The sequence below is a fragment of the Zophobas morio genome, unplaced genomic scaffold (assembly GCF_036711695.1).
Source record: "Zophobas morio isolate AGI-343-1 ecotype UQ-CSIRO unplaced genomic scaffold, CSIRO_AGI_Zmor_V1 ptg000007l, whole genome shotgun sequence".
Lineage (NCBI taxonomy): Eukaryota > Metazoa > Arthropoda > Insecta > Coleoptera > Tenebrionidae > Zophobas > Zophobas morio.
Window position 1 is genome coordinate 8,966,340 of NW_026972112.1, and position 16,299 is coordinate 8,982,638.

A 16,299-nucleotide genomic window follows, 5' to 3' on the forward strand; every position below is an offset into this window, starting at 1 on the left:
ACACACACAAAAAAAAATAATCGGTTTCGGTAAATCAATTAATCAACCTACCTGATACTTCTTAATGGCTTCAGTCAAACTAATCTTCCTCGCTGGATTCGACAACTTCTGGTGGAGCTCCAAAGCCCTTCCCGGGTGTCGCGCGTTCAAATCTTCCAAAGCTGCCAATGTGTCAATTCGGTCGCTCCACGACATGGCTGCCAACATAGGTTCATATCTGGCCTCTAGAGACATAGAGTCGTCTTCTTCGTTCGTCGGTTGTAAATGGACGTCTTCATTATCACCCTGCCATTCACCGTCAGTCTCAGTTCCATCAGTCTCTGTATCAACTTCAATTTCCAAGCATTTCAGTTGTTCGATTTCCTTATTCAGACGGTCTTCTTCTTCGGATAGCTGTTTCGCTTTCTTCCTGTGCTCTTCCTCAGTCGCTGAGTCTTCTTGTAGGTTGAATTTCGCTTCGTCGTCGGTCTCCGAATCGATATCCGATACCTTCATCCGTCTTTCTTCTGCAGTCTTCTTAATATGGAGATTGGTTTTGTTCTTTTCAAGGATGGAGTTTTTCGAGATCGTTAATTTACTTAACGTAGTGTGAGATCGTCGCAAGGGCATTTTCCCTTGGTCTTTCAAAGACTTGAAAGTGTTTAAGTTTTCTTTGACACTTTTGTCAATGCACTTTGGAGTTTTAGTACCTTCGTTGTTTTCGGGCAGAAGGGCTAGTGCAGGGAGACTTGCAGTTGCACTGACTTGATGGAATCTAGTAGCCCAAGTCAGTGCAGTGTCGGATCTGCGTGACTTATTGTTACTATTCTTGAATCTAGAACGACACTTAACCGTCAACCATCCATCCGAGTGCAAATTATCGCTCTTCGTATTATCATTATTAAGAGTTTCTGAAGAACTAGCGATACTATTACTAGAATTAGTAACCATAATATTCTCAGTACTTTTCCCTTGATTGACTAAAGTTTCCACAGAACTGGCATACTCGTTAAGCGAAGCCGACTTAAAGTGCTCTCTAGTCAAAGTTGTCTTACTTTTAGCAAGTACAGGTCCCGATTTTTGTTTATTTAGAGAAAATCTCGAGTGAGTTTCGAACCGTGACATGACTTTAGGCTTGTCGTACCCCGTTTTGACGCTCTTCATATCACCAACAGTCTTACTCCTGGCCAAACCTGCCCGCACGGGTACCACAGCGGAAGTTCTAGCACTAACCGGTTTCATCGGTTTAACAACCGGTTTCACGGCTACTTTAACCTCGACTTTAGGTTTCACGGTCGTCACAGCTTTCGCCGAAAAGCTTTTAGTCAAAGCTGTAGAGTAAGCCGGTCTTGTGGTGGCCGTCACAGGCTTAGTAACCTTAGGTTCGACTTTCGTCACCTTGTTAACCGGACTCGAAATTTTCTTTTCGGTTTCGTCGGTCTGAGATTCCTGGCTTACTTTTTCGGAAGATTTTTTCGTCGACGGTAATTTGGGGAAATCTTCAGTGCTAGTGCTTTTCTCTATAGTTTGTGCCTGAGTTTCTTCAGGAGATTCGTTAACATCGTCGATTTTCTCCACACTTTGTGCGACATCTTCAGTGCTTTTCTTGAGTTGAGTTTTGGGTTTGTTGGTGTCGACTTTCGGTTTGACTTGCTTAGAAGCGTCTTTTTTCATTAGAAGACCGGTGGTTTTTGCTTCTTTGGGTTTAGTGAGGGCGGGTTTTGGTTTAGTTTCAAGGGTTTTGCTGGTGTTAGGTTCTCCAAGTTTTCTTTTTGCTAGAGGCGACTTGACAGCCTTCGGCTGTTCGCTTTTTTCTTCGTTCTCGGTTTGGCTTTCCGCCGTCTTAGTTTCGGGTTTGGTTTCGACGTCTTCAGGCGTGGTTTGAGTGTCTACGCTTTCCATTTTTTTGAATGTTGGTGTTTCTATGATTTTGCCTTCTATTATAGGCTGGTCTATGGATGGTAAAGGACTGGTTGGTGCCGAAGTTGAGCCTTTTATTTTTGTGGATAGAATTCTAGGGCTTACTTTGCCCGATACGTTGGGACTGTTGCGTCCAGAACCTACATTGGGACTTGATTTGCCCGAACGATTGTTGCTTTTGGTTAGATTGGTTTTGCAGATGTCCCAAGTGAGGGACGTTGGTCTTTGCAAAGGTGGGGTGTTTTCGTAGTCCCATTTGAGACGGAACCAATCGGCTAAGGCATTGAAATCTCTTAAATAATTCTCTAAAACTAGTAATACTTCTTGGCATTCGGTAATACTTTCGTGGGTTTCTACGGTGTTGTAAATCTCAGCAATCTAAAATTAGCGGACTTAGAAACGGAAATGCCGTGTTGTAAATACAGATGAAAGTATAGGTTCATTACAAATTCATTATATAAGTACGGTACTTTCGCCACAAGAAAGTGTAAAATGGATGCAATATAACCGGACAAGATTTTCTATTGGCATTTTTGTTTTTTGAAAATTTTTAGACCAACTGTATTGTTTGGTTCGATTTTATTTTTTAGAGAACTTAGAATACATAGACATACAACTGAAAGGACGTTTTTATTTCGTGCATTCCTTACATTAAATGATTCATGTCTCAGAAATATACTTTTATAGAGAAAGAAAATCTCAAAAATTTAGAATTTTGACGATCTGCGTTAACTAAATTCATTTTTGGTTGACTTATTTTCAAGTGGAAGCTTATAAATTTATTGATAAAATTGTATAAATGAACGAACTGTCTACAAATTTAATGTCTTGAAGCACTTACTTATTTTTATGAATACAGAAATAGAAACAACGCAGAAACTATATTTAAGCAAATACATTAAAAAAAAAAGTAGGAATCACGTAAATATGTATAATTTTATTCAGTGCATTGGTAAATTTATTTTTTTTTTTTGCATTTTCGTTATTACATGAAAATTCGCTGTGACTCCAAAAATAAGTAAATTAAATCACAAACTTGTGGTGGGGTTAATTACAATATAGATAATAATAAATAAATCCACAATCTATGTTCGTTAATTTCCACGTTATAGAACTGCTCTCTTTGCAATATACATATACTCACTGGTTAATTTTTTACCATTCTGTGAATTTTCAGTTGTAAACACAAAGCCAACATGTAATAAACCCATAATCATAATTACTATTATCACTACCCCTACGTACAGATCTCTGTAAGTTTCCGAAGAGCAGCGCCCAATAGCGGGCCCTCAGTTCAGACCTCTTGTCTCTTCCAGTCGAAGCAGATCGGACCCTGGCCCCAGTCCTTGGCCGGACCCCCATGTTAAGTTTCACGTTTGGTTGAGTTTCAGAAATCCTGGGCGGACACGGAGGTTTTCGCGAAACCTTGCCTAAAAATAACGTCTTAACACCTTCTTCCTTTGTTTGCTTAACGATCTTACTTCCAAAGTTGTCGTTGAAGGGCGAAATGTTGAAAGTAAGAAGATTCCTAGCTTCACGTCCCTGTTCTTGCACTAACAGTCGCACTTGTTCCATTTTCTGGTTTTTGTGAACATTTAACGCACAAAAGTGATGATTTTTCGAGTTTTTTGCATCACATTTGATTGATGTTTGAATTTTTGACAGATCTTTGACGGTTTCACAACAAGCGCCATGCTGGTTTTCGAACAGCTGATTCTAGGTGGATGCGCGCGGTTCCACCAAGGTTGGAAGATTATATTAATCTATTGATTTTGTTTTATGTAAGATATTACTGCAAAAATACAACGATTAGTTCATTACACTTTTGTATGTATTTATCAAAGTTGGGTTACTTTTTTTTTATACGTTAAGTTTCGAAAAGTACAATCCGTTAATGAATGCGCAACAACTGTGAGCTTTGGTGGAATTGTAGCCAACATTCCAGACCAGAATGAATCATGAGTTTTTTTATAGAAATTTTCGGTTTTAGTAACTATTATGCACTTATTAGTCACTTTTATTATTACCAACCTGATATTTAAAGCTTTTACATTTGTACTTTTTTATTTTTCAATAAGGAAACGTTATTGCCAGATCGCTACATAAATCTGTTTAAATGGTTGCCTATTTTAACAAGCTCAAATTGTGAATCATACAGAATTTTAAAAAAAAACAACGAAGAAATTTATTTTATTGAACCAAACAACAAAATAACTAATTTTCTTAAAATTCTGCTAGTACAATATTACCCATATTAATAGGTATTAGACTGTAGGTGTCAAAATTAGTATATTTGTTTCCTAACAATAAATCAAATTTGCACACTTAAATTGCATAATTTGTGTAGGAAACGGATTTGTGTAAAATATTGATAAGATACTGATACTGTTTTAGTGGTTAAATAACATTAACGAAATTGTATTTATCTTCTTCAAAAAACTAAAAAAATAATATAAAACAAATAATTAGTAAAATTACATATACTCTGGCGTTTTTCTCACTGTTATAAACTTTGTGTCAAAAAATTAATCAGCTCTAAACTGACTCCTATTTATATAAACAGTATGAAAAAACATATCTTTCCCAATACAAAATTTTAATGAAGTAATTTCATTAGGAATAACTACTAGAAGTTTAACTACCGAAAGAAGTTCTTAATTTGTTTTCAAGGACTACTTTCGGCTTTTGTGCTTTAATTTTGTGGATACAAACCTGACGTAATTAATTGTGTACATAGTGATCATTTCAATTTGAATATATAAACATATTTCTTTCACAATACCTCTTTGCTTCACAAAATACCAATTGTAATATGTGTTAGGTCAGGTTTATTGAAAGCCGAATTTTGTAGGTAGCTTACAAGAATACACAATAACGTAACATAGAAGCAAATTATTTTACTCATTACTTGTCAAATTTTGAAATGACGGCATTAAATTTTTGGTGGGGATGATCAGGCAAATCATATTTTAGGAATTATTTATCTAATATGAATTATTCTAGAAGTTATCTGGATCCAAATTATGTGCATAACTGCAACATTTTAATTATGGTTTAGAAAAAAGGCAGTAGATATGGCAATAAAAATCAAGAAAAAATACGAATATAACAAAATACCTAATAAAGGATAATATTTTTTAAAACAATATGCATCCCATAAGCAATAAGATATTTTTTGCTAAATTGTAGGTACCTATATTTCCAAATGAGAGATTAAATCATCGAGCGATTAACTTTCAAGTTTAATGTGAAATAATCTCCTTTTTATATTCCTTAAAGTTTTTTTAAAATTGTTAAATATCCAAGGCGTGCATGCCACAAAAAGCTCATATTTTCTAATAAATTATTAACACCTGATAATTTTCAAGTCATGATTCTTCTCGGCAATTATTCTGGACAGGTTTTCCAACGCATGGGATCGCCGGAGAGTAGTCACAAATAAAACCCACCAGTTCAAGGTCACTGTCAATATTTAAATTTGAGTAAGTAGGTTATAGTATTTACGTCGCGTTTAACGACTGCTATACTCCTCAGGAATGCAAATTATCAACGCGGAACTTCTTTGTACTTTGTTTACAAAACATCAGGTATGTTCGCAGGCTACCAACTCGATGCAAAACCGCAAATTTCAATTAATCGCGGTTGACCAACAACGTAAGGTTGCATCTGATTTTAATTGTACCAAATTACCGGGAAATTGTGGGTTGGATGCGACTGCTCGTAGTAGATGTAACGTATCATCTCCTAATATTAAACAAGATGCAGAGGTGCTAAGTCATTAAGGTTGTTCTCTTGACCTTGTACCATGGGATTCCCAGTCAGTGCAATAACATCCTCGACCCTCAGAACGCCATTTCTAGCCTAGCGGACTGCGGTGTCGTCGTCTACAATTTATAACGAAATGACCGCAAACAATAGTAATTTATTCATATTACGCCAAAAATTTGGCACGCTGTGTGATTTACCGATGATTAAGATGTCAATTGCATAAATTGTTATTAAAAAATGTACGACGCAGAAAAGTTGGTTTTGAGAAAAATCCATTACAGAGGTGTGCTGGAACCAAATTCCCAAAGTTTACACATCCTACTATTCACTGACTAAAAATAATATAAAAAGCTTAATAAACATAATTAAGTTGTTTATTTCACTTTCACTGGTTTTTTAGGTGTTAACAGCACCGAATTTTTAAACTTGTTGATCATCACATTTGATTCAAATGTTTTAAATTTATTTAAAATTCGATTTTTCGCTTAAAAATGTATTTATTATATGTACATTATAGATAACCAAATATTAAAAAAAAGACGTCTTTATTTGTCATGCTCATGACATTGGTTCACTATTAATCTAAAATTCAGAAAACAAGAATAAACTGATGACTTCATGGTATGAAATTGTTTGCACTATGTTAATTTTTCTTTTTTTACTGTTTAAAATAAATTAGAAGAGCCATTGCATATATTAATTTTAACTTGCTTAAATATTTTTATTACTTAATATCTTACCTAATTGGTCTAATTCTTCACAACTGCTGTCTGAGTGAAAAATAAATTAGAAGAAAAAAATGACTGATTTCATGTTTCTCAACGTGTCATAACCTCCGAAGTGTGAAAAAGTAGTCTTCCCGCGTCCGTCTATGTGTCATTGGTCCATATAGACCAATAATCTCCAAAACTACTGATCTGATGGTTGTTGAAATTTTAGATGAATTTTAAAAATATCGTGTGGATGGCAACACGGTAACAACAATTTGTTCCCACAATTAATCGGACGATGTGATTTTAAAATTTTCCTAGTTAAATCTACTGAATTTTTATCAAATAGCATACTTTTTTGCTTGTAGTTTATAATTTTTTGTTATTTTTATCGTAGACATCTAGATTTTTGAAAAATATCTTTAAAATTGTGGAACAACTTTTGCAATTTAACTTAAAAACTATAAGACCGTCCAGATATATTACAAACAGTTTCGAGGTTGTCATAAACATGGTAAATCACTAATAAATTTTTTACCGTCTCAGAAAACTTAATGACGTTTCAAACTTTTGCTGACTAAAATGTGCTTAAGAATATAGGGCTACATATGGATTTGTCAGTGAACTTGTATTTTTAAAGTCAATCAGTCACTCAAATTATTTTAAAGATTGTAAAAGAGTCTTGGATCTTCTTGTGTTTAATTTTTTCAATATACTGAAAAAATTTCGGGAATCCTTGTTTTTTTTTGAGAAGTTTAAAGGAATGGTAGGGTCCTTTAATGTTTTTTTTTATGTGTGAAAGATTTTGAGAAAACCTCTGGATCGCTATTACATTATTTTTGAAAGAGTTTAACCGAAATGTTTCCATAAAATCTTCCATAACCAAAAAAAAATAAAATTCGCAAAAGCAAATTTTATAATTCATCTAAGAAGCTGAACCTGTTTTATTGCCTGTGCTGTGTACAATAATGAAGTAAGTGCGATTTTGTATGCATTGCTTTCAGAAAATTTATGACGTAATATCAAAAACTAATAAATAAATCATGCTTTTATTTTTTCAGAACTGCTGCTGCAAGACCTTTAAATCTTGTAGATTTAGACTTGTAGAAGTTATTTTCGGCTTCATTTTTTCGAAAATTCCAACTTTTTCCCGAATCGATAAAACACCAATTTTCGAGATATATTTTAAAATTTAATTTTCAAACCAAATTTTGGAAAATCTTGGTCTGAGACCATCAACAAGTTATCTTTTTCGAATCAGCTTGGTGAAATGTGTTTCCTCAAATTTTTTGACGATTTTTAGACAACTTTCCAACAATCCCAATTTTTTAATACTCTCCCGTATGAATTTTTGACTGTTTTTCGAGCTTTGGAGACATATTTAAAAATTTAATTTTGAACGGAATTTTTCTAAAATTTTGATCAAGGACCATCAGCAAGTTATGTTTTACGAAGCAGTTGTCGAAATGTACTTCTCAGGATTTTTTGAGAATTTGTGGGCAATTTTTCAATAATCTCAATTTTCAATACTCCATGGATGAACTTTTTGACCGTTTTTCGAGCACCCTTCGAAAATTATCTAAAGACATTTTCCTCTAGATTTCAACTTGCAGGATTTACTTTCGGCTTCGTTTCTTCAAAAATTGCAAAAATTATTTCAATTACTTATTTTTCAAATTCAATTTTATGGAATTTTTCGAAAGTCTTGGTTCGAGACCATCAGCAAGTTATGTTTTTCGAATTAGGACGTCAAAATGTATTTCCCAGAAATTTTTTAAGCGTTTTTATGCGATTTTTAAAAATCTCTTAAACATTTTTTAGCACGCTTTGAAAATTATAAGTATAAAAACATTTTGTAGTAGCTTTCGACTTGCAAAAGTTATTTTCGGCTTAATTTTTTTGAAAGTTTCAACAATTTTTCCTGAATTGATAAAATGATAAATGACAAATTTCGACTTGGTTAAAAAATTTCATTTTCAAACCGAATTTTACCGATTTTTTCGAAAGTCTTGGTCCGGGAAAGTTATGTTTTAGTGTCAAATCGTCGAAATGTATTTCCCAGAATTTTTCGAAGATTTTTAGGTAATTTCGAACTTTTCAAAAATCTCAATGTATTAATACTCTCCCCCCATGAACTTTTTGACCGTTTTTTCAAAAATCCTAGTCCGGAACTATCAACAAGTTGTTTTTCAAATCAGCTTGGAGAAATGTGTTTCCAACAATTTTTTGAGGACTTTTAGGCAACTTTTCAAAAATCTGATTTTTTTTTCAATCTCTTCCGTGTGAATTTTTTGACTTTTTATCGAACACTCTTCGAAAATTACCCAAAGATATTTTTTTTACATTTTCGAAACTCAACTAAACACATTTTCTTGTAGATTTTGAGCTCTAGAACTCAAACCCGGCTTCAGATTTTTGATACCTGAAACCATTTTTCCAGAATCGACTGTAGAAATTTCGAAATTTTTGAAATTTTTAAAAATTTGCATTTTGCAGGGATTTTTTCGAAAATGTTGCTTCGTGACCATCAACATGTTATATTTTTGGAATCAGTGTGTCGAGATGTACGTCCCTGAATTTTTTCGTAATTTTTAGACAACTTTTTTAAAATTGAAATTTTTTAATGGTCCCCACTTCTTCAAATTTCGCAAAAATTTTGACATTTTCGAAACTCAACTAAACCCATTTTCTTGTAGAATTCGAGCTCTAGAACTCAAATCCGGCTTCGGATTTTTGATACCTGAAACCGTTTTTCCAGAATCGACCGTAGAAATTTCGAAATTTTTGAAATTTTCAAAAATTCGCGTTTCGCAGCGATTTTTTCGAAAATGTTGCTTCGTGACCATCAACATGCTATATTTTTGGAATCAGCATGTCGAGATCTACATCCCTGAATTTTTTCATAATTTTTAGACAACTTTTTTAAAACTGAAATTTTTTAATGGTCAAATTTCGCAAAAATTTTTACATTTTCGAAACTCAACTAAACTCATTTTCTTGTAGATTTCGAGCGCTAGAACTCAAATCCGGCTTCGGATTGTTGATACCTGAAACCGTTTTTCCAGAATCGACCGTAGAAATTTCGAAATTTTTGAAATTTTCAAAAATTCGCATTTCACAGCGATTTTTTCGAAAATGTTGCTTCGTGACTATCAACATGCTATATTTTTGGAATCAGCGTGTCGAGATCTAGGTTCTTGAATTTTTTCAAAATTTTAAGACAACTTTTTTAAAATTGAATTTTTGTAATGGTCCCCCCTTCTTCAAATTTCGCAAAAATTTTGACATTTTCGAAACTCAACTAAACCCATTTTCTTGTAGATTTCGAGCTCTAGAACTCAAACCCGGCTTCAGATTTTTGATACCTGGAACCGTTTTTCCAGAATCGACTGTGGAAATTTCGAAATTTTTGAAATTTTTAAAAATTCGCATTTTGCAGGGATTTTTTCGAAAATGTTGCTTCGTGACCATCAACATGTTATGTTTTTGGAATCAGCGTGTCAAGATGTACGTCCCTAAATTTTTTCGTAATTTATAGACAACTTTTTTAAAATTGAAATTTTTTAATGGTCCCCACTTCTTCAAATTTCGCTAAAATGTTGACATTTTCGAAACTCAACTAAACCCATTTTCTTGTAGATTTCGAGCTCTAGAACTCAAATCCGGCTTCGGTTTTTTGATACCTGCAACCGTTTTTCCAGAATCGACGATTTCCCGATTCGCAGAGATTTTTTCGAAAATGTTGCTTCGTGACCATCAACATGCGATATTTTTGAACTTGTAGAAGCTTTTCTGGTTTCATTTTTTCAAAAATCGCAAAAATTTTTCACAGAAGATAAAATGGAAAATGATCATTTTCGAGTTATTTAAAAAATTACATTTTCAAACCGAATTTTATCGAATTTTTCGAAAAATCCTAGCCCGGGACCATCAGCAAGTTATGTTTTGTTCAAATGAGCTGATCGAAAAGTTTTTCTCAGAATGTTTTGAGGATTTCAGTCAACTTTTCGGCAATTTCACTTTTTTGATAACCTCCCAGATGAATTTTTGACTGTTTTTTGAGCTGTCGAGATATTTAAAAATTCAATTTTCAACCGAACCGATTTTTTTCAAAAATTTTGGTCCAGTACTATCAACATGGATCAGTTCATCGAGATCTATATCCCAGAATTATTTGAGGATTTTTAGGCAACTTTTGAAAAATATCAATTTTTCCATACCCCTCATTTTTCGAGCATTCTTTGAAAATTATCCAAAGACATTTTCTTGTATATTTCGACTTGTAGAAGTTTCTTTTAGGTTCATTTCTTCAAAAATTTCATTAATTTTTCCAAAACCGGCAAAACGAAAAATGGCAATTTTCCAAATATTTAAAAAATTTCATTTTCAAACTGAATTTTACCGAATTTTTCAGAAGTCTTGGTCGGAGACAATCAGCAAGTTATATCCTTCGAGTTAACTCGTCGAAATGTATTTCCCAAAATTTTTCTAGAATTTTTAGGTAGGTAACTTTTGAACTTTTCAAAAATCTTCAATATATCAATACCCTACCCCTACGAATTTTGTGACGGTTTTTTCAAAAATTCTAGTCCGGAACTATCAACAAGTTATTTTTTTCTAACTAACTCATCGAAAAGCATTTCCCAGATTTTTTTGAGAATTTTTAGGTAATTTTTCAAAAATCTTGATTTTTCAATATCCTGCCCTATGAGTTTCTTGACCACTTTTCGAGTATCTTCGAAAATTATGTTGTAACGAAGCGAATTTTCGCGGGCCGGAAACCGTGGCGCGTACCGCGAAAGCCGGGGGTAAATTCGCGATCGCAGCGCCGCCGCGGCGAAGGAAGAGACTCTTGCCTGAAACTCCAGAGAGTGCGGAAGTTTGTGGCTGCTGTTTTGCGATTTTGAGAAGTGAGAAGTCTGCAGTTGACCCTCCGACCACCGTAAGTACCTTTTTGGGTCGCCTGCCTGTTTTGTACCGGTTTTAGAATCGCCGCCCCCGAGCGAGAAACCGTGTCACCGTCACCGCGTTTTTTTTGTCACCGTCGAAAGCCGAAACCGTCGTGCACGCGTCGTTACCGTCACCGCGCTCCCCTCCCGGGTCGCCGTACCGTCGTTGCGCGATTTCCAGGTTCAAGGTCGCCGCCCCCAGAGCCAAGAGGAGCCCGACTTGAAGGAGGTCGCCGCCCAGGAGGAACGACCGTGCCGGACATTTAATTTTTTTTTTTTGTTGTAAAACCGTTTTGTAGTTATTTAAGTTGATTAGCCGTAAGATTTATTATCTTAGAACGTGTAGCTGGTGGCAGGGAATAAACCCTATTTTTGTTATCACACATCCTTGCCGTTTTATTTCGTATTCTCGAGTTTTCGCGGCGGCTCATCACCTGAATTCCGTGTCTCCGGCTTTAGAGCACCCCGGCGCTCCCTCCCCCGGAGAGGGAGCTGGCGCCCGAGCGACCGCCGCTCCTGACCGAAGGCGCCACCCCCGGCGGCGTGAAGGTAGCCGCATAAGCTTGGTCGACCAGACGTGTTTCTGACATCAGCGATACTAGTCGACCCAAAGCTTGGCACTCAAGTACGCCGCCAGCCCATACGTTATCGGCGAGATTCCGGACCGTCACCGGACCGTCCGTCCCCATCATCCGGAATTTCGTCGCAATGTTAAGACATTCTTGAAAATTTCGACTCTAGAAATTATTTAAAAAATTTCATATTCAGGTCGAATTTTGTAAAATCTTGGTCTGGTATCATCAACGTCTGATGTTTCTCGAAACACCTCGTCGAAATTTATTATTATTTCTTAGAATTTTAGGAAATTTTTTAAAAATATTAATTTTTTAATACCCTCCCGTAAGAATTTTTTTGACGCTTTTTAGGACACTTTTCGAAAATCAGCTAGACAATTTCATGTAGATTTGTTTTGTCGAAGTTATTTTCAGCTTCATTTCTTCGAAAACAATATTTCAAGAAAAAAATTCAAACCAAATTTTGGAAACTCTTGGTCAGAGACCATCAACACGTTATATCTTTTAATTCAGCTCGTCGAGATCAGTATTTTCTAAGGATTTTTAGGCAAATTTTCAAAAATTTTAATCCTAAGAAGATGTATCACATTTTAACGTTCAAAAAAAATAAACAAAATTTTAGTGTAATTCACATCGATGACCCAACACACCGGCGATGTCTCACTTTTTACGGGACAGCCTGTATATCAACGAAAACTTTACACATGGGACCGTTATTTATTGCACTTCAGAAGCCAAGGAAATACAAAACATATAAACCATCTGACATTTCTTAATTCACGGTCGTAATCTAAATTTTAAAACTCGACTGTGAAACGAATGAAATACTAATTTGGGATATAAGTCACCTTTTCTGCAATAAAAATCAATATGTTACAATTATTATAAAATATCTGGTGGATGACCGCATTTCTATATCTAAATTGTGATCCTGAGACGAAAAATGTGTCAGATTTAAATCACTTTCTAGAGTCTTTTAAAACAATGCATAAAACATGAGTTAAAAATCTCAAAAGCTCTCCATGTAATTTTCTTGAAATTCAGGTCATCCAATAACTTTATAATTAGAGTTCCATCGTATATTTTTTACTTTCACACAACGAAGTAGAAGAACTTATGCAGTTTCCAGGTAAAACGATTTTTTTGTATCAAATGTCTTACTACTTAGCTACTTACTATAAACATAACTTTTTTTTATTTTTGTAAATAAATAACACGATAAATACTTAAAAATGTATTTAATTTAAATGTCTTACAATTAGATTTTACACACCAAAAATAAATAATGAACATCAGTACCTAACTCTTAATGATAATAACCGCCCTTTTTATAACCTCCTCCATAATAACCCCCTCTGTACCCTCCTCCTCCCCGCCTCCATCCTCCTCCGTGCCCGTACCCACCCCCATATCCATACCCTCCGCCGTGGCCACGGTTGCGCCATCCACTTTCAGCAGTAGCAAGAATTTCAGCATTTTCAGGCACACTCACATGGATCGGAGCAACTTCAGGCTGTACCACCACAGCCATCACTTTTTGCAGTGGTTGTTGTGCAGGCAGACAAACACAACAGACCGCCAAGAAGGCCAAAATAACCAACTCCTAGACATTAAACAAATGAAAGCACTTTAAGACTTTGATATCAATGATGGTTTACCTTGATCATGGTTAGTGGTTGTTGCAGCTCTTGAAACACTGGTATAAAGCCCCGAAGAGTCCGGTTCTTCTATATAAGCACTATTAACTGTTTTTTTTTTCGTTTTGTTAAGATATAATGATGCGGTTGACCGGGAATAGCCATTGGAAACCTGATTGTTTACCACTTTTACCAGCGTGTGTCCAGTAGATGTTTAGTTCGTTGGGAATGCTTTATGTAAAAAATCGGATAATATTAATATCAGTACCAATCGATGGGTGCGATTCGTGTAAGTTTCAGTTTGTAGAAATGGTGATGTGCCAAATTTACACGATGTAGTAGTGGAGGAATTTTAGAGGGGAAATAATTTATCATTTTAATTGTTATTGTTTTATCTTTGTCACTTAGATGAAAATGGAAGGAAATGGATTGCTTTTAAGAGTACCGTTAAAATTGGGAATTTGAAATGGCTCGTTTAAATTATGTAGGAGATAATTATTAGACCCTTCAAACAAAATAAAAATATATATTACTCTCTTTTTTGTTATTACTTTTTTTTTTATAAAAAGTGAGTTGGCAATTTATTAGTGAAGAATTTGTCTCGCTTGTGAAGCGTAACGACACTCTTGCAGGTCGAACAGAATTTTCAGTACAGATTTGTTTAATTTTTTTTTTCAGAGAATATTTGACGGTTTAGTCAAATAAACCGTACAGAGTATCATAAAATTTGGAACATGCTTCTTCCACATTATCGATATTGGGTATTTATGGAACCCCAATCAATAGCCAAAAGTTGTTGTTCAAGCTGTTCATTTGAACAACTTGTGAGGCGCGAAAAGAGATTTTGTTCAAATTTATAGACAGATGAGGATGATGTAGATCTTCATCAACTAATGAAGAGAAGGCTTTATCAACCGAACAATAATTAAGATTGGAAAAAATAAGTCCAGAAGATAATTGTTACAATTAATAATTGAATTGCATTGGGAGAATCCATAGAATGTTTTAAAAATATTTAATGCCTCACAAAAACTGTCACTATGGATGCTTGCATAATTAGGAGTACTGAAATCACCCATCACTAAAAGTGATTGTTATTCGAAAAATTCTCAAGGAAACTAAATGAGGCAAAAGATAAATCGAATTGCTGGAATGAAATGTGAGATGGAATATATTAAACAATAATACATAAAGTATGACAATTATCAATAATAATCACTCTTTCTAATTAAGTGTCCTCTGAATAGCGTCTTGAAAATTGTTTTCTTTGTTTATAGGGGATGCTTATTTGTCAAAATGTGTTCGTTAACATACAACTTTTTGAAAAGGAAACGTTCTATGAAAATTATTTTTATTCAGTTATTTTCAATGAACAATATATTATAATTGCAAAAATTGCTGCAGGCATTTTACAAATATTTTAAACTGAACAAATTTATTATTGAAGTTGAGTTAATATTTACACATACAAAAAATATGAAGGTTTAATTACCACAAGGAGTCTTAAATTTTAACAAGATACGTTCTCTAAAATACACGTTTTCAAGAAATTTATGTTGAACAGGTTCACGAAGTCGAGAACTGATAATGACAGTTCAAAATAAAAAAAGCGCATTTTAATATAGACCTGATAACGGCAAAGAAGAAAGTTTTAAGGCTTATTAATATTCAAATAACTTTTAGTATTCTAATAATTTATATCTAATATTTGGATGTTGCATGGTCATAACGGTTTATAATCGATAACCCTGGGTCAAAAATTGATCAGTCCCATTTTTCTTGGAACTAATTATCCGGATCATAGTTTTATGGTACGCACATAATGATTCATGGAACCGTTCCTGTTTTCAGTTAGTTTAAAATCGTTTGTACAATCTCTATTTGTTCTGCAAATTTAGTCAGAAAAAGTTAGTTTAAACAATTGTTTTAAGTTGTTTAAACTAATTTTTACAAAACTTTCTTCTTGATTTTTTTTACCAACAAAATACTGCTTCTAAAATAAATTTGAAAATGTAGCAGTGTCTCAAAAATTGGGTAAATTCAAACATTCTGGTTTCAGATAACTGCAGCGATATTTGCTGTCAATCAAATCCTTGCACATGCATTTGTTAAACTGTTTATTTTAATTCAACCACACTAAAGTATAAATTACTACTTAAACCCACAAGTTTTTCACGATTATTAAACATCATCTTTGTTATCTGATTTTATCTTTTCCTGCTAATAATTCAAACAAACAACACACCTTCATTCTTACTTGTAAAATAAAAATCCCCTAAAAGTAATTTTCTATGTCAACATAAACAACAATTACACTAAACGAAAATTAGTACAGTGTTGACAAGGTCATTCGTGAACTTTGGAATCTCGCATTATCCTTCGTTGAAGTTAGAACACTGTAACAATTATTTAATTTAAGGTATATTTAATAATAAAAAAAAAACGATGAATGGATGAAGTTCCGACATAGTTAATCATTAGAAAGATTATTAATAACTTTCTGTCGAAGATGAAGTTAAAGGCGTATTGTCTTTCATGGTAATGAAGACAATAAATAACGACATAAAAAGACAAAATTCCCCCATAAAAATTTTATGTGTTGACGACAATAATAATTATTTACCTTGCAACATTGTATACAGCATCCAAGGAAGGCTATTCATGAAATGATTTAAAAGTCAACTAATAATACATTTAGCTACTGTAATTATAATACAGGGTAGAATATTCCAATGCATAATTCAATTTCTGAAACTTTACC

The 16,299-nt window shown here is 34.0% G+C and overlaps 2 protein-coding genes across 2 annotated transcripts in view; both read right to left on the reverse strand.

The window, feature by feature from the left end:
• The window catches only part of LOC135124429 (S phase cyclin A-associated protein in the endoplasmic reticulum), a 98,698-nt gene extending 95,107 nt beyond the window's left edge, over positions 1-3,591 (reverse strand). Inside the window, exons 1-3 of the mRNA XM_064049482.1 lie at positions 3,381-3,591; positions 3,145-3,329; positions 52-2,277 (exon numbers count right to left, since the gene is read on the reverse strand). Coding sequence (XP_063905552.1) covers positions 52-2,277; positions 3,145-3,329; positions 3,381-3,474 — 2,505 coding nt within the window. The 5' untranslated portion in view covers positions 3,475-3,591. The remainder of the gene's footprint in view (positions 1-51; positions 2,278-3,144; positions 3,330-3,380) is intronic.
• Positions 3,592-13,122: 9,531 nt separating this feature from the next.
• Positions 13,123-13,666, reverse strand: LOC135124080 (uncharacterized). Its single transcript, XM_064048944.1, has 2 exons — positions 13,560-13,666; positions 13,123-13,504 (listed from the first exon to the last, which is right to left on the reverse strand). The coding sequence occupies exons 1-2, from the start codon at positions 13,566-13,568 to the stop codon at positions 13,208-13,210; spliced, it is 306 nt and encodes a 101-aa protein (XP_063905014.1). The 5' UTR covers positions 13,569-13,666; the 3' UTR covers positions 13,123-13,207.
• Positions 13,667-16,299: the final 2,633 nt, after the last annotated feature.